The sequence below is a fragment of the Cetorhinus maximus genome, chromosome 2 (assembly GCF_964194155.1).
Source record: "Cetorhinus maximus chromosome 2, sCetMax3.hap1.1, whole genome shotgun sequence".
NCBI lineage: Eukaryota > Metazoa > Chordata > Chondrichthyes > Lamniformes > Cetorhinidae > Cetorhinus > Cetorhinus maximus.
Window position 1 is genome coordinate 219,100,229 of NC_135880.1, and position 18,410 is coordinate 219,118,638.

General features: G+C 45.9%; 1 protein-coding gene across 1 annotated transcript in view; it reads right to left on the reverse strand.

Moving 5' to 3' along the window:
• Positions 1-18,410, reverse strand: part of dscaml1 (Down syndrome cell adhesion molecule like 1) — a 462,975-nt gene that overhangs the window by 67,146 nt on the left and 377,419 nt on the right. The window contains exon 19 of the mRNA XM_078532812.1: positions 11,495-11,634. Coding sequence (XP_078388938.1) covers positions 11,495-11,634 — 140 coding nt within the window. The remainder of the gene's footprint in view (positions 1-11,494; positions 11,635-18,410) is intronic.

The window sequence follows — 18,410 nt, forward strand, 5'->3', positions numbered from 1 at the left end:
GTAGTATTGAGGAGGCGGGGAGGCTGCAGAAGGATTTGGACAAGTTAGGAGAATGGGCAAAGAAGTGGCAGATGGAATACAACGTGGGGAAGTGTGAGGTCATCCACTTTGGTAGGAAGAATAGAGGCATAGACTTTTTTCTAAATGGGGAAAGAATTCAGAAATCTGGAGTGCAAAGGGACTTGGGAGTCCTAGTCCAGGATTCTCTTAAGGTTAACTTGCAGGTTGAGTCAGTAGTTAGGAAGGCAAACGCAATGTTGGCATTTATTTCGAAAGCAGGGATGTGCTGCTGAGGCTTTATAAGGCTCTGGTCAGACCACATTTAGAATATTGTGAGCAATTTTTGGCCCCGTATCTCAGGAAGGATGGAGAGGGTCCAGAGGAGGTTCACAAGAACAATCCCAGGAATGAAAGGCTTAAAGTATGAGGAACGTGTGAGGACTTTGGGTCTATACTCGATGGAGTTTAGAAGGATGAGGGCGGATCTGATTGAAACTTACAGAATACTGAAAGGCCTGGATAGAGTGGACGTGGGGAAGATGTTTCCATTAGTAGGAGAGACTAGGACCCAAGGGCACAGCCTCAGAGTAAAGGGAAGGCCTTTTAGAACAGAGGTGAGGAGAAACTTCTTTAGCCAGAGAGTGGTGAATCTATGGAATTCATTGCCACAGAAGGCTATGGAGGCCAGGTCATTGAGTGTATTTAAGACCGAGATAGATAGGTTCTTGATTGGTACGGGGATCAAAGGTTACGGGGAGAAGGCGGGAGAATGGGATTGAGAAACTTATCAGCCATGATTGAATGGCGGAGCAGACTCGATGGGCCGAATGGCCTAATTTCTACTCCTATGTCTTATGGTCTTATGGTCTTTTCCCCGTGACCTGCAAAGTTTTCCTTTTCAGGTGATGATCCAATTCCCTTTTGAATTCCATGACTGAATCTGCCTCTACTGCACTGCCAAGCAGTGCATTCCAGATCTTAACCGCTCGCTGTGTGAAAAAGTTTCTCCTTATGTCGCTGTTGCTTCTTTTGCCAGTTACTTTAAATCTGTGCCCTCTGGTTTTTGGCCCTTCCACCAATGGGAACAGTTTCTCCCTATCCACTCTGTCCAGACCCTTCATGATTTTGAATACCTCTATTGAAACTCCTCTCAGCCTTCTCCTTTCCAAGGAGAACAGTCCCAACTTCTCCAATCTTTCTATGTAATTGAAGTTCTTCATCATTGGAACCATTCGCGCAAATCTTTTCTGCACTCTCTCTAATGCCTTCACATCCTCTGGATACAACACTCCAGTTCAGGCCAAACCAGTGTTTTATATAGGTTTAACATAACTTTCTTGCTTTTGTACTCTATGCCCATATTGATAAAGCCCAGGATGCCATGTGCTTTATTACTGCACTCTCAACCTGTCCTTTCACCTTCAATGATGTACATATGCACCCAAGTCCCTTTGCTCCTGCATCCCTTTTAGAATTGTACCCTTTATTTTATATTGTCTCTTTCCATTCTTCCCACCAAAATGTGTCACTTCACACTTCTCTGCATTCTACCAGCCTGTGTCCCTTTGAAGTTCTACGCTATCCTCCTCATGGTTCACAATACTTCCGAACTTCGTACCATCTGCACATTTTGAAACTGTGCCCAGCACACCAAGATCTAGGTCAGTAATATATATATCACGAATAACAGGAGTCCTAACACTGATCCTTGGCGAACTCCACCATAAACCTTCCTCCAGTCCGAAAAACAACCATTCACCACTACTCTTTGTTTCCTGTCACTCAGCCAATTTTGTATCCATGTTGCTACTGTCCCTTTCATTCCGTGGGGAAGAATTTTCCCCCCCTTTTGGGGGGAAAGTGCAGGAGCGGGCACAGGCAGGCGCGCCTCTGATCGGGGGCACGCTGCCATTTTACGTGGGCGGGTCAATTAAGGCCCGCCCAACGTGACATTTGCCAGGAAACTCTATGCGCTCCCTGTGCGGGCGGGAGGGGATTCCTTCAGCTGAGAGTGCACTATTTCGCGCACGCACGCGGGAGCGCGCACTCATCTCCCTGAAGCTAAGGGCTGCCTCAGGGAGCCCAGTGCCAAATTTAAAAATGGTGAAGGGGCAAAAATAAAATGTCCCTGACATGTCCCCCCATGTGACACTGTCACATGAGTTGGGACGCGTCCATCACTTTACAGCAAACATTTATTAAAATTTAAAAAACCCTCATGAAACCTCATCCCGCCCGTGGATGAGGTTCCATGCTTTTTCTGAAGCCCGCCAGGGCTCCCGGTCTGCCCGCCAACCTTAAGGTTGGGTGGGCAGGTCCATTAAGTATCTCAATTACTTTTTAAACGGCCTCAATACCTGTTGACAGGTCGGCGGGTGCACGGCTGAATTCAGCTGCGTCCCTGCCAACCTGAAAATTGAAATGACGCGGGGTGATGTCAGGAGTTCCGCCTGACATCATCCCCCGTCATTTTACGCATCGGCGAGCGGGCCCCGCCCCCTGCTCGCTGACCTAAAGATCCTGGCCATGAGCTCTAACTTTGCTCACAAGTCTGTTGTGTAGCCCTTCGTCAAATGCCTTTTGTAAGTCCATGTACACCACATCAACAGCAATACCCTCTCTGCTACCTCCTCAAAAAACTCAAGTTAAACACCATTGGCCTTGAATAAATTCTTGCTGGCTTTCCTTAATTAACTCCCCTTTCCCGAAGTGACTATTCATTTTGTCCCCACTTTTTCCTTCCAATTTTCCTGCATTTTATTTGCTTTCTTACCTGTTTCAGGGAATCACATGATTTTTCAGGTGGAGTATATACATATTGCAATGCACAGGGCATTGCAGTTGCATGGGACAAGCTGAGTGGACCAGAGGGCCCTTTCCTGTCGGTCACTGTCATATGTTTGTAAACCACCTTGGAGAGTGCAGAAGAGGTCTGATGCCTCAGCAACTACTATATCATCAATTTTTTTTTTCCTGATCCCAATCGCCAAGAGCAATACTGCTGCCCTCTTGGTTCCGGAAGCAAGGCTGGATGATGGAATCCAAAACTGCTCCCATAAACTCTGCAGCAGGAAGACAGAAACATGGAAACGTAGGGCTGAATCTTCGGCTCGGCGAGCGGGGGAGGGGCCCACTTGCCGAGGCGCAAAATGACGCGGGGCGATGTCGGGCGTGCGCCCTGATGTCACGGCGCGTCATTCAGACTTTCGGTTCACCCGCCGAACTGTCAAAGGCCTATTAAGGCCATTGAACTAACAATTAAAAACAATTAACGGAGCTGCCCGTCCAACCTTAAGGTTGTCGGGGGGGCAGGCGAAGAGCCCCAGGCGGCCTTCGCATTTCTCATGGGACCTCATCCACGGGTGGGATGAGGTTTCATGAATGATTTTTAAATTTTCTCAAAAATTTTTATTGTAATTAATGCGCATGTCGCAGCTCATGTGGCTGTTTCACATGAGGGGACATGTCATAAAAAACTTTTTCACACTTTATTGAACTGTTAAAACTTAAAACTAATCTCCCGGAGGCACCTCTGTGACTCAGGGAGATTTCTGCGCTCCTTTGTGCGCATGTGCGAAAGAGCGCACTCCCGACTCAGGGACCCCCCACCTGCACAGGGAGCGCACAGAGGGCGGGCCTTAATTGGCCCGCCCATGTAAAATGGCAACGCGGACCCAATCGGGGGTGCCGATTGGGTCTGTGCCCATCCCCCCCACAACCGGAGGAAAATTCTACTCTATCTATTTCCTTCTTAAATATATTCAATGGCTTGGCCTGCACTGCCTTCTGTGGTAGAGGATCCCACAGATTCACCACCCTCTGAGTGAAGAAGTTTCTCCTCATTTCGGTCCTAAACGGCCTACCCCATATCCTGAGATTGTGACCCCTTGTTCTAGGTCCTCCCCCTAACCGCCCAGAGGAAACATCATCTCGGCATCCAATCTGTCCAGCTCTGTCAAAATTTTATACGTTTCAATGAGGGTCCCCCCACCCTCGTTCTTCTAAACTCCAGTGAACACAGGCCTAGTCGGCCCAATCTCTCCTCATACGACAATCCTGCCGTCCCTAGGAATCAGTCTGGTGAACCTAGGAACCAGGATGGAGATTAAAGGAGAAATAGGGAATGAAATATATCTTATCAAAACTTTTCTAGGCAACAGCTAAAAGGGGTGCATCAACTTTAATCAAAAATATCAGTGCCATATCTTCCTCATTAGTCTGGCAGAGAAAATGCGGCTTGGAGAGTTGCCAGTTACACGCCTATCATTCCATCAATTCTAGTTTCAGGTTCACAAAGGAGCTGAAAAAGGAACTAACAGGAAAAAAAAACACAGTTGAGTTCTTTAGTAATCTGGAAACTCGGCCCCCCCACTCCACTGACAAAGAGACAGGAGGTCTACAAATTACTACTTATCAAAAGCTCTGCTTCAAATTCATTTCAATATCTGAGCCGTGTGTTGCCATGGAGATGTAATCTGTTCATCAAAGCGGCTGCTTAAAACCATGGGGATCTGATACTGTTATTTTCAGGCATGTTGTCAAAGCTGCCTTGAAAACCCTACAATAACATTGGGCACTATCCTTGTAATTTTAGGGAGAATACATTACAGCAGAACCACCTCCCCCACCCTCCACCCCCGCAACTCCCCTCTCCACCATCACTTCTGACCTCCAGTCATCATAGAACGTTAAATGCAAATGCCTCGGGGAAGGAAAGTGTGTGAAGAAGGATTGACACAAGTCTTCGAATTCACAGATACCGTCCATTCTTTCACAGCAGGGGCACTGCAGTTTGCAACATTCAATGTGTTTGTTGTTTCACAGGCTGCGTAGCTCCTGAATGAACATCGAGTGCAGCTGAGCTTGTGAGTTGGAGGATGATTGTATTAAGGGTGTCCCTTGACAGCACACCGTGCCAAGGAACGGCGGGGTGATGGATTTGGGCTTGCAATTTTCTAATAAGCTGGATCCTTGTCAGTGGGAGGCAACTTAGGCTCGTGAACCTTCCGGCTTTGTCCTGGGCCCCGCAGGAATTGAAGATTAACCTTCAGGACACAACTATGAACAATTTTGGAGAAAAACCATTGGGGCACTGAAAGAAATGAAAAGTTGTTTTTCTTTTTCATTTTGTTTGAAGCCTTTCAATGATTTGATATAAAATATTGGAGATGTGAGGAAATTGGGAGGAAAGGGGAGTTTGGCTGATAATCAAGACTCATCCAATCAGGTGACAAGAAGTTTGTCCTTTCTCCATTGGCAGTTTGGCACAGGATGGGGACCAATGGCTTGAGTGTTGGGGAGGGAAGGTTGATTTGAGCTGGGTGGTCATATGACAAAACCTCCAGGAACGCATCCATCTGGATTTGGCAACGGGGCAGCTCCAACTTTAGGGAGAAGGGGAGGTGTTTTTCTATATTAATGATGGGTCACACCCCGATGTTCGGGCAGGCAACAACACACTAGCACAGACCCAGAGGAGATTCAGCCATTCCATCCTTTTAGTCTGAGGAATGTGGGGAAGAAGATGGTTCAGGCAAATATCTTTTTCAAAAAAAAAACCTCCAACATTTTATTCGGTCTGTACTACTGTTGAATTTTGTTGACAATCTGCCCTTTGCCAACATCTTTAAGCTATTGTACAGATTCCATTTCTCATATAAACTGAGAGCCTTTCATATCCCTTTCTCATTGTGTCACAGGGCAGGTCACTGGTGCAGCAGCGAGTAATCTAAACCACTTATTTATTTAATTTTATTGCACTTTTTCTGAATTTTCCTTTGCTTTGGTAATAGTTGGATTGGATATGGTAGTATGGTGGTGATGTTACTGGACAAATAATCCAGGAAACGCTGGTTCAAATCTCATCAGTTTTAAAAATATGGAAAGTATAATCTGGCAGATTTTTTGTAAAAACTTAAACGGTTCACTAATGTCACTTAGGGAAGGAAACCTGTTGCTCTTACCCAGTCTGGCCTGTACATGATTCTAGTCCAACACCAATGTGGCTGACTGTGCTCTGGACCAGTCTAGCAAGCCATTCAGTTGTATCAGGGAAGCTGGCGGTGAATCTTACCAGTTACGCCATATGTCAAGAATGAATAAAGAAAACTCATGCCTCTGCCCATGTTGCTCCTTTACTGGCCGCTACCCAGGCTTACCTCACTCCCAAGCTTTTAGGGCAGAATCTTGTGCAGGTGACAGGGGTCATGCCCACCACCTGGAGAGCTGACAAGGACCCCGCATCGCTGCGTTTAGGGAAGGCCTGCCACATCACGTGCCACCCAGGCACTTGACCAGCCAGCGACGGCGTTCCCCCCAGGACTCCGGGGGCGCAAGTCCCGCTCGCTGAGATATGCCGGCCAATCAGAGGCCGGCAGCTCTATAGGGCAGTAGTGCCGCCAGGGAGGTGTTGGCTGCTGCCAGTACGATACCACTTGTGGCCGAGGGTTGGCGCTGGAGCCCAGGCTAGAGATGAATGATGATCGGCGAAGGATGCGGGGGAGGGCAGGATAGGGTAGGGGGTTTGGCAGCAAGTGGAGAGGGCTGGCTCTCACTGGCCCTTCCCTTCCCTCTGGCTGAGTGACTTTGAGTGAGGGGCTCCCCTGGGAGTACGCAAGGAATCCCGCACAGGTTTGCTTGTCATGCCCACTGCTTGGTGAGCCCTCTGCCCACCACTGGGTTAATGTCAGGCCACTTAAGGGCCTCAATTGACAGCGGTGTAAGGAGGCCATCCACAGACCTTCCCACTATGGATTTAATCGGGATGGAGGCGGGAAGGCAGCCGGGTCTCCAGTGGCTACCCTCCTGCCTAATTAAATTCCCCCCCCTCCCCCCCCACCACCACCGCTCAATCAAACCTACCATGGGAGAGGGCACAAGATTCTTCCTGTCGATTTGCATACAGAAAACGGTCAGGTCCTGGTGAAGACTGTGTTTTGTAGCAAGAACATCGGAGGATAAAGAAAAATGGAAACACGAGAACAGGTGACCACCCTGGACTGTGTCCGGACACTGATTCAGTGTAACAACAACTAACCTGCATTTATAAATCACCTTGAACATAATAAAACATCCCAAGGCATTTCACCAGAGGATAAACAGACAAAGATTGACATCAGGCCAAAAAAGGAGAGATTTGGCCAGGTAACCAAACGTTTGGTCAAAGAGGCACATTTTAAGGACCATCTCAAAAAGTTGTGAGAGGCGAATATGGAGTTTAGGGCCTAGATGGCCTAAAGCACTGCCCCCAGTGATGGTACACGCACTGCATGGGCAACACCATGGGAAGGGGACATTTAGTTGTTCTGCCACAAAGATTTTGGCACTTTTGCAACACTGAAGATAGTTCATTTCTAATGTTAACAGGTTTCACACCTGGGAGGAGGTTCAATTTTCCACATGGTTCCCTGCACTAGAAACACAGCACAATATGTCCTGGGCCGAATGGGAACAGAATCAGGGGTAGAATTTTCCGCTCGGCTTGCTTGAGTGTGAAGTAGCGCGTGATGACGTCGGGCGAGCGTCTCGATGTCATCGCGCACTCATGCGACACTTCGGTCAGCGGACCATGCGTGAGAGTCAGCAAGCGCGCCCACCCACAATTAAGAGGCCTATTAAAGCCATTAAAGTAGCAATTGATGGCGATGTCTCACTGCCCGTCCAACATTACGGTTGGCAGGTGGGCGAATTGGCCAGGCGGCCTTTGCATTTTTGAGGAAAGCTCATGTTTTCCATGATTAATTTTGAAAAAAGATTAAAACGTTTTGAAAAAATTTTCATCCTCCCTATGTTGATGTGTCTCATTCTGACGTGTGGATATTTTTTTCCCGATCTTACATTCTGCTTTTATTGATTTTAGATGTCAGCTCCCTAAGGCAGCTCTCCGCCTTCAAGGAGTTTCCTTCCACGCTCCCCCCACGCCCACACTGATTGCAGCGTTCGCCCTTTCCCACCCCCACCCTGGCAGCGCTGAGCCTTTCAGTGTGGCCTTCCACGCCGGCCGGCTGTTCGTTGGCCAGCCAGCGTGAAATCGCGGCCGGGGGCTGATTGTGGTCAGCGGTCCACTCCGCCACTGCTCCCGAGCCCGCCGATCGCAGCCGCCCGCCAACTCAAAAATTCTGCCCCAGGTGTTACTGGCGAGATGCCCCACTCCCTTGCCCCAGAATGGGTAGCCATCTCTCGACGGTCACAGTGAAAGATGAAAGGATGCCACATTACAGGTCTCCGCATCCCCCTTTAACCTCATTCTGCACATCTCAGTCGGGCAACCTACAAACCTCCATGACAGGGCACGTTGCCAAGTGACAACGACCCGTTAAACATCGCCATACTCTGCCTGCAGCACCATAACCCAGATTTGGAAACATCAGTTATTGATCACAGAGGAGTGTCCAGGTTGTTGAAATAGCATAGATTAGTCACTGACAAATGAGCATACTATCCTTACTGAAGCATTCCGGGGAAAGCAAAATATTTGCATGACAAAGCCTGCTCACTGATAATTACCACATCATTATTAGCACAATAATATACCACAGCATAATAAGGAGGTGGTTAACAATTTAACCACCCAATTTCAAATGTAATCTAAATCCTGCTCAGGTTTTACTGTGGACTATTTCTTTGCTGCATATTTTCGATTTTCTTGGGATTTGTCTTGCAGACTTTCTGTACATTTTTCTCACGGACAGAGTGAAATGGTCATGAACAATGGCTTCAGCTGTCCCAGTAAGGGTAGCGGTTCACTGGAGAAGGCTAGGTGAACAGGGAAGTCCTGCACCGCAGGAAACCAAGGATTAAAAACAGCAAGAAAGACGAGGAAAGATTTACATCAACATCGCGCCTTTCACAAACTCAGGACGTTCCAAAATATTTTACTGCCAATAAAGTGGTTTTGGAAGCGTTGCAATGCAGAAGCCTATTTGTGCACAGCCCTTTAGGGAAGGAAGGAAATCTGCTGTCCTCACCTGGTCTGGCCTACATGTGACTCCAGGCCCACAGCAACGTGGTTGACTCTTAAATGCCCTCTGAACAAGGGCAATTAGGGATGGGCAATAAATGCTGGATCGATGCCCACATCCCATGAATGAAGAAAGAAAAAGCCCCACAAATGACCAGCAATGACCAGATAATCTGCTTTTCAGTGATGTTAGTCAAGGGATAAATATTGGCCAGAAAACCCTGGATCACTCCCTTACTCTTCTTTAAAACAGTGCCTTGGGATATTTTATGTCCACCCGAGGGGGGCTAGATAGGGCCTCGATTTAACATCTGAGACAAGAGATGGCACCTCCAGCAGTACAGCGCTGGGGTGTCAGTCTGGGTTTTTGTGCTGAAGTATCTGGAGTGGGAACTGAACACATAACGTTCTGACTCAGAGGCGAGAGTGCTACCAACTGGGGCACAGCTGACACACAAGAGGAGTTAAATGAAGAGGTAATGATTCGCAAAACCTGCAGGTTGGAAGAGGAAAAGGGAGACTGAGGATATGGCAATATTTCCACAATTTTCAGATTTTCGGACAGAATGAATTAAGTAGAAAATGAGTTGAAGGATCTTCAACACGGAGTTTTTAAAGTTCTTTCATGGGATGTGGGCATCGCTGGCAAGGCCAGCATTCATTGCGCATGGCACTGAGTGGTTTGCTAGGCCATTTATGAGGGCAGTTAAGAGTCAACCACATTTCTGTGGATCTGGAATCACATGTAGGCCAGGCCAGATAAAGATGGCAAATTTCCTTCCCTAAAGGGCATTAATGAACCAGGTGGGATTTTACAGCAATGGATGGTAGTTACACTGTCATCATTACTGAGACCAGTTCTCAATTACAGATTTTTTAAAAAATCAATTGAACTTAAATACCACCCCCTGCTGTCATGGGGCTTAAACCCCAGAGCATTAGCCAAGGGTCCCTGGATTACTAGTCCAGTGGCATGCAGGTGCAGCAGGCGGTAAAGAAGGCAAATGGTATGTTGGCCTTCATAGCCAGAGGATTCGAGTACAGGAACAGGGATGTCTTGCTGCAATTGTACAAGACCCTGGTGAGACCACACCTGAAATATCGTGTGCAGTTTTGGTCTCCTTATCTGAGGAAGGATGTACATGCTATAGAGGGAGTGCAGCGAAGATTTAGCTGACTGATTCCTGAGATGGCAGGACTGAAAAATGAGGAGAGATTGAGTCGATTAGGATTATATTCACTGGAGTTCAGAAGAATGAGGGGGAATCTCATAGAAACCTATAAAATTCTAACAGGACTAGACAGGGTAGATGCAGCAAGGATGTTCCCGATGGTGGAGGAATCCAGAACCAGGGGTCACAGTCTGAGGATATGGAGTAGACCATTTAGGAGTGAGATGAGGAGAAATTTCTTCACCCAGAGAGTGGTGAGCCTGTGGAATTTATTACCACAGAAAGTGGTTGAGACCAAAACATTGTATGTTTTCAAGAAGGAGTTAGATCTCTTGGGGTGAAAGGGATCAATGGGTATGGGGAGAAAGCGGGGAGCAGGCTATTGAGTTGGATGATCAGCCATGATCACAATGAATGGCGGGGCAGGCTCGAAGGGCCGATTGGCCTACTCCTGCTCCTAGTTTCTATGTTACCCCTTCACCACCACCTCCCCTTATTAAAATGAGAAAGAAGTATGTGTGGGATGGTAACCTTGCAGCTTGGTAGGAACAAGAAAGCAAATTGGGGAGGAGCAATAATCATGATGGCAGCCACAAAATACAAGTAAGAGAGGCTGGGGGCGTAGAAGGTCTGTCAGTGTAACCCAGCAGAAGTGTGAAGGGCCACCTCAGGGATCAACAGAGTATTCAAGTCTTGTCCAATCTTGGGCCTCATGTAGGCCGGGATTTCCCGGCTCCGTGGCGGGTGGGACCCGCCGTGGGCGAGGTGGCGCCCCAGCCAGGGGTCCATTGACTTGTGGCGGGACCGGAAGATCCCAGCAGTGGGTGGGTGGGTGGGTGGGTGCGGAAAATCCCGCCAATAGAGTGGAGGATTGCTAAGGGGTGTGGAGGATTGCTAAGGGGTGCAGAGGCTTTTGCACGTGTGAAGACCCTGAGCTCGACAAAACCACATGAGCATCATTTAAGACGAGGGGAGGCGGTGAAATGGAGAACTTAAGTGGTTGCAGAAGGTTTAAGGGGTGAGCTTTCACCAATAAGGTCTGGACATGTCTGAGGCAGTAAGTAACGGAGTCTTGGAAAGACTGACTTAAAGTTTTACAGAGAGTTAAAGGTTTCCCGATAAACATTCGATCTGCAATAACAGAATTCGTCAGGATGGAAAACAGTGGAACCAGCATTTACCGGCATCTACTGTTTTTATTTCAGATTTCCAGCATCGGCAGTATTTTGTTTTCATTTTGTCAGGATGGAGTTTGACTGGAAGGGCTAAAGGATTTTTTAATTTCCTGGTGTCCTCGGGATGTGTTGCGCATAATTAATGTCAACGGGTGGGGGATGGGGTGGTGGGACAAGTCGCTACTTACTGGCTGCCCAGACCCGGGGCTCGAACAAAAGATGGTGTATTTGCGGATGATTCCATTTGGTTTGGCAGGGGGCAACCAGGCCACCACTACGCTGCTGGCTGAGGAGGGGGCTGCTTTGATTCCCGCAGGAGGTCCTGGAACTGAAGCAAAGAACAGACATTGCGTGAAATAAAGAATAGCGGCTTTAATAACATTTAGTCAAGCTGCTTATTAATTCCTAGAACACAGAACAGCATGTGCTACAAAAGTCTGCCCTTTCAAAACCAAAGCGTATCATCCAACCCCACCCCCCCCCCCTGCAAAACAAATTGAAAAACCTATTTGCCAAAGTTCTTATTGATTACTATTTGTTTTCACAGAGGCTGGAGCAAGCATTTCATTATGCAAACATTTCGATGAAACTGTGGTGAATATCTATATCCCAAAATATAGCATATTGTAATATATGCAGACAAGATCAAACAGTGTATTATTAAAGAGGGCAGGGAAAAACACATTTAAAATATGGTACAGAATACTGATTGTCCTTGTATATAACCTACTGAATAAACAGGACCTCTGTGCAGTTAGACGGTAAGTAATCCTTACAAAGGAACAGGAGGAGACAATTCAGGCCCTACTTCACCATTCAGTTAGATCACAGCTGATGTACACCCTCAACTCTATTTACCTGTCTTTCTAATGAGATACCATTTTTGTAAGATTGATGCTTCGAAGGAGCCTATGGGTACTGAATCCCTCAAGTACCTACTCGTGTATCAGCCCAATCTGAAGTATGATCAGAAAACGACCTCACAAGAAGGTGCCTAGCACAATACAGGGTCACCAGGTTGACTGTCGCTTCTCAGGACAGGGCATATGGCCAACATAATTGAAATCTAGAGTCAATGGCTCATGCTGTAGAAACAGCAGGTCTTTCATCTCTTTGACCTGGCCTCAAAATACAGCCCAGACCGATGGTGTGAAACTTTCTGTAGCTTCTTGACTGTAAACATCAGCTCCTGTAAAATGTTCTATGGAATATTCAATTGGATCGTTTCAATCAAGCTCTCAGATGTCATTGATCCACGACGCAAAGCTGCCCTTGCTGGCTATTGCCCTCACTGACCATAGGATGTCTGGTGTTGAAAATGGAAAATGTTAGATGATGCAGTGGAGGTTTCTCTTCTGAGCTGGAAGCTTAGGCACATCATTAGGACAGAGTAAATGTTGTTATTTTGACCAAACTGTAATGTACCTGGGAGCGTTTAACACCGACACCGGGGTCCATCTCTGCGTTTAAACCGTCACATTGATTAGTACAACAATCATTTTTTAAAAATCTCTCTTGAGAAATCATTGCACTTGTTTGCAAATATGGAAATGTCATGGCTAATATTTATCCCCCAAACATCATCGAAAGATGAAGAGGTCATTTTCTTACTGCTATTTGTGTGACCTTGCTGTGTGCTAATTGGATACCGTATTTCCTACACTACATCAGTGGCTACACTTCAAACGTACATTGTTGGCTTTAAAGCTTTGGCTTTGGGACATTGAGAGGCTGTGAAAGGCGCTATATGGGGATGGGAAATAAACGCTGGCCTAGCTGGCGACGCCTACATCCCACGAACCAATAAATACAAAATGCGAGTTCTTTCTTTCTCCTATTATTTAAATGGCTTGGATATTGATGAAACAGGAATGATTTTGTTGAAGTTACATGGGAACCTCTGCCCATTGTCTAGAATGAAATGATCAGTGCAAAGCTTGCTGGCATCTAATGACAGGTACTGCAACACTTAGTACTTTTGCTTTTCTTGCTTAACTCCCAGAATGAGTTTCTTTTGGTTCATTAATGGCACATGGGCGTCGCTGGTTAAGACAGCATTTATTGCCCATCCCTAATTGCCCTTGAGAAGGTGGTGGTGAGCTGCCTTCTTGAACCACTGCAGTCCATGTGGTGTAGGTACACCCACAGTGCTGTTAGAGAGGGAGTTCCAGGGTTTTGATCCAGCGACAGTGAAGGAACAACAATATATTTCCAAGTCAGGATGGTGAGTCACTTGGAGGGGAACTTCCAGATGGTGGTGTTCCCATGTATCTGCTGCCCTTGTCCTTCTAGATGGCAGTGATCATGGGTTTGGAAGGTGCTGCCTAAGGAGCCTTGCTAAGTTCCAGCAGTGCATCTTGTAGATGGTACACACTGCTGCCACTGTGCGTCGGTGGTGGAGGGAGTGAATATTTGTGGATGGGGTGCCAATCAAGCGGACTGCCTTGGCTGTCAAGCTTCTTGAGTGTTGTTGGAGCTGCACTCATCCAGGCAAGTGGTGTGTTACCCAAGTTTTCCATGGGCCTTCTCACTTGAACACATTAGTTATTCTTCCTGATTATCATTGACATTCAGTTCCGTTAGTGGATTGGCAATAGAGTGGGTATGATGTGAATCCTATATCCGCACGGTGAGCAAATGGGCTTTAGGTGACACTTTTTGGTTACTTTTGGGTCCAGTAATTAGGACTGAACTGCAGTTGGGGTAACCTAAGGCCTGAATGTCGACAGGTTGACATCTGCTAGCTCACCATTCACCCAGGCAGTACAATCTCTCGCCTTGCTCGATATGACAACTGTCCCCACCTTTACTGAAGGAAAGCTGAAAAACTGAAATGGAACTTGTATCCAAGAGTAGAAGGTTGCTTCCATGTCCACTTCAGGAATCTTTGCAGTCCCAGAGTGCTGGAGAGAGCTCAACTTGTTTGCAATTCTTTTGGGGGGAAGCAACAAAGAGGGAATGTCCCTTTAAGAATCGCAGCATTTTTTGGAATAAGTCCAGAACTCCTAGTGAGGACCTTACAAAATTGACGGCCCTATATATAACATAAATATATACGATTTGGCCTATTATTATCCTCAAGTTATTATGGTCAGAAGTATAAACCAGACAGCTCAAGAAAGATTGTGGCGGTGGGGAGAGAAAGGGGCCACTGTCGCTTTAAGTGGTCCGATAATTAATAAGAAAATGACAGATGATGAGACAGCAGTGAGCATCATTTTCCAGATAGGCTGCTCAAATCCTACCTACCACAGTTTTGTTAGATATTGAATTCTGAGAAGCTTACAGGTATTAAGCAATGTGGCTTGCTGGGGGAGGGGAGGCTGGGTGGAGGCTGCGGGAGAGGAGAAGATGTTACAGGCAGCCGTGAGCTTAAGTCTCCATTTTTCAGCATTACATCCTTAATGTGAAAGCATTATGACTGGACCAATAAAGATAAATTCTAATATTTAAGACTACCAGGGGCTACATCATCACAATTTAATCCATGTTCAAAGTTAATCCACATTCTCTGCACCTGTTTAGAATGGCAGGGTTCAAATCAGAACCTATGTATGTAGATTAATCTGTGACAAAGCCCCTTAGGCCTTAGGCACAAATCCTTTATTTCTTCATAAAAATTGCATAAGTGCAGCTCCACTTATTTGATTCCGAACTTCAGGCTATTCTATTTACAGCACAAGCTACAGATTTTATGTGAAATATTCAAACGATAAATTACTGAATAATTGAGCCTACATTATGGCTGCCAGGAGATGTGGTTGAAATCATTGGCAGCGGCCATTTTTTAATAACAATTATGTAGCAGTTTATATGCGCTCTACCCTTGACTAATGGCCATAATTTTTTTACTAACGAGCTCCTCTTTTACTGTGTTCATGAGCTGCATTCAGTTGATAGGTGCTTGAGTTCTCCATCATTAAGTATCATCAGAATGGACACAAAAACAGGAAGGTTAATGTATTTTGGACTTCCATACTCGCTAAGCTATGTCACGATCAAAAATCTCAATCTTGGACCAGTTCTATGCCTCCACCCGTCCTTAACCTTGTTGACCTCCACTGGCTTCCCATCACCCAAAACATTGAATTCAAAATCCCCATCCTAGTTTACAAGTCCCTCCATAACTTCACCTCACTCTACCTCAGTTGTCCTGTCCCTATACACTGCAACACCCCCAGCTAAATCACGCATGTTTGCCACTGCTCTTCCATTGCATTAAAGAAAAGGGAGAACTTGCATTTGATATTGTGCTTTACGTGACATCAGGATGCCTCAAAGCATTTTACAGCCAATGAAGTATCACAGAATTGTTACAGTGCAGAAGGAGGCCATTCAGCCCATCGTGTCTGCACTGGCTCTCCGAATGAGCATTTTCACTCAGTGCCAACCTCCTGCCTTTTCCCCGTAACCCTGCACATTGTTTCTATTTAAATAATTATCTAATGTCCTCTTGAATCCTTCAATTAAACGTGCCTCCGCCGCACTTCCAGCCCCCTCATGATTTTGAACACCTCTATCAAATCCCTTAGCCTTCTCCTCTCTAAGGAGAACAGTCCCAACTTCTCCAATGTACTTGTCAAGTGTAGTCACTGTTATAACATAGGGAAAATCAGCCACCAATCTGAGCACAGCAAGGCCACATAAACAGTTTTGAAATTAATGAGCAGATAATCTGTTTTACATGTTGTTGGATAAATGTTGGCCAGAATTCTCTCACTTTTCGAATAGTGATGTGGGATCTTTTACGTCCACTTGAGAGGGAAGATGGAGCTTTGGTTTTACAACTCGCCTCTGGCAGTGCAGCACTCCCTCAATACTGCACTGCAGTGCCATCCTGGATTAAAAGCCTCAGCAAAAACCTTTTTATTCTTGCTTTTAGCCACCCTCTCAGTCTATTCCTGCCACTGCTTCACCTCTCTGATGTGCTTTGAGATGTTTTCCCATGTTAAAAGTCTGAGGTAGATGCAAGATGCTGATGTGGAGCTATCCACTGATTATATTGACCATAAGACCACAATGCGTAGGAACAGAAGTAGGCCATTCGGCCCATCGAGTCTGCTCTGCCATTCAATGAGATCATGGCTAATCTGATAATCCTCAACTCCACTTTCCTGCCTTTTTACCATAACCCTGGATTCCCTTACTGATTAAAAATCTGTCTATCTCAGCCTTGAATATACTAAATGACCCAGCCTCTACAGCCTTCTGCAGTAAAGAGTTCCACAGATTCACTAACCTCTGACATAAGAAATTCCCCCTCATCTCTATCTTAAATGGCCTACCCCTTTCTCTGAGATTATGCCCTCTGGTCCCAGGTTCTCCCACAAGGGGAAACAACCTCTCAGCATCTACCCTGTCAAGCCCCCTAAGAATCATATATGTTTCAATAAGGTCGCCTCTCATTCTTCTAAACTCCAATGAGTACAGACCCAACCTACTCAACCTCTCCTCATAAGAAAATCCCTCCATGCCCAGATCAACCTACTGAACTTTCTCTGGACTGCCTCCAATGCCAGTATATCTTTCCTTAGATAAGGGGACCAAAACTGTTCACAGTATTCTAGGTGTGGTCTAACCAGTGCCTTGTATAGTTTTAGCAAGACCTACCTATTTTTATACTCCATTCCTTTTGAAATAAAGGCCAGCATTCCATTTGCCTTCCCTTTTACCTGCTGAACTTATACGTTAGCTTTTTGTGATTCATGCACGAGGACCCCCAAATCTCTCTGTGCTGCAGCTTCCTGCAGTCTTTCTCCATTTAAATACCATTTAGCTCCTCTATGCTTCCTGCCAAAATGCAAAACCTCACATTTTCCCACATTATGTTCCACCTGCCAAGTTTTTGCCCACTCACTTAACCTGTCAATGTCCCTCTGTAGACTCCTTGTGTCATCCACCATTTTTGTGTCATCCGCAAACTTGGCGATAGTACATTCACTTCCCTCATCCAAGTCATTAACATATATTGTAAATAATTGTGGCCCTCAGCGCTGATCCCTGTGGCAGTCCGCTAGTTACAGGTTGCAACGCTGAAAATGCCCCCCTTTGCCAATTCTCTGTCTTATATTAGTTAACCAATCCTCTATCCATGCTAATATACTAACCCCAACACCATGGGCTCATCTTATTAAGTAGCCTTATGTGCGGTACTTTATTGAACGCCTTTTGGAAATCTACTGGTTCCCCTTTGTCTATCCTGCTTGTTACCTCCTCAAAGAATTCTAATAAATTTGTCAGGCATGATTTCCCCTTCATGAAGCCATGCTGACTCTGCTTGATTATATGATGCATTTCTGCTATTACATCCTTTATAATAGACTCCAACATTTCCCCAATGACCGATGTTAAGCTAACTGGCCTATAGTTACCTATTTTTTGTATCCCTCTCTTTTTGAATAAGGGTGTTACATTGGCAGTTTTCCAATCCTCTGGGACTTTTCCAGAATCTAAGGATTCTTGGAAGATTACTACCAGTACATCCACTATCTCTGTATCTACTTCCTTTAATATTCTAGGATGCAACCCATCAGGTCCAGGGGACTTATTGGCCTTTAGCCCCATTAGTTTCCCCAATAGTTTCCATTATTTTAAAATGTATTTCCATCCATTGTTTCATCTCCACCTTTTAGCCTATTTCAATCCCTTCCCCCCACCCCACCCCCACTAGGGCTATCTGTCACTTGTTCGTCCTGCTTTCCACCCTTAATGTCACCATTAGCACATTTCTTAGCTAATATCACCACCGTCAACACCCACCCCTTTGTCCTTTTGTCTATGACATCTTTGGCAATCTCTTCTTTGCATCCACCTATCACTGGCCCTCTGTCCAGCTCTACCTGTCCCACCCCCACTCCACCAGCTTATATTTCACCACATTTCTATATTTCCTCAGTTCTGATGAAGAGTCATACGGACTCGAAACGTTAACTGTATTCCTCGACGCGGATGCTGTCAGACCTGCTGAGTTTTTCCAGCTATTTTTATTTTTGTTTCAGTTTCCCTAGTACTTTTTCTCTAGTGATAGTTAGTGTATTTATTTCCTCCCCTTCTTTTGTCCCTTGATTATTTAGTATTGTTGGAATGCTATTAGTGACTGCTACC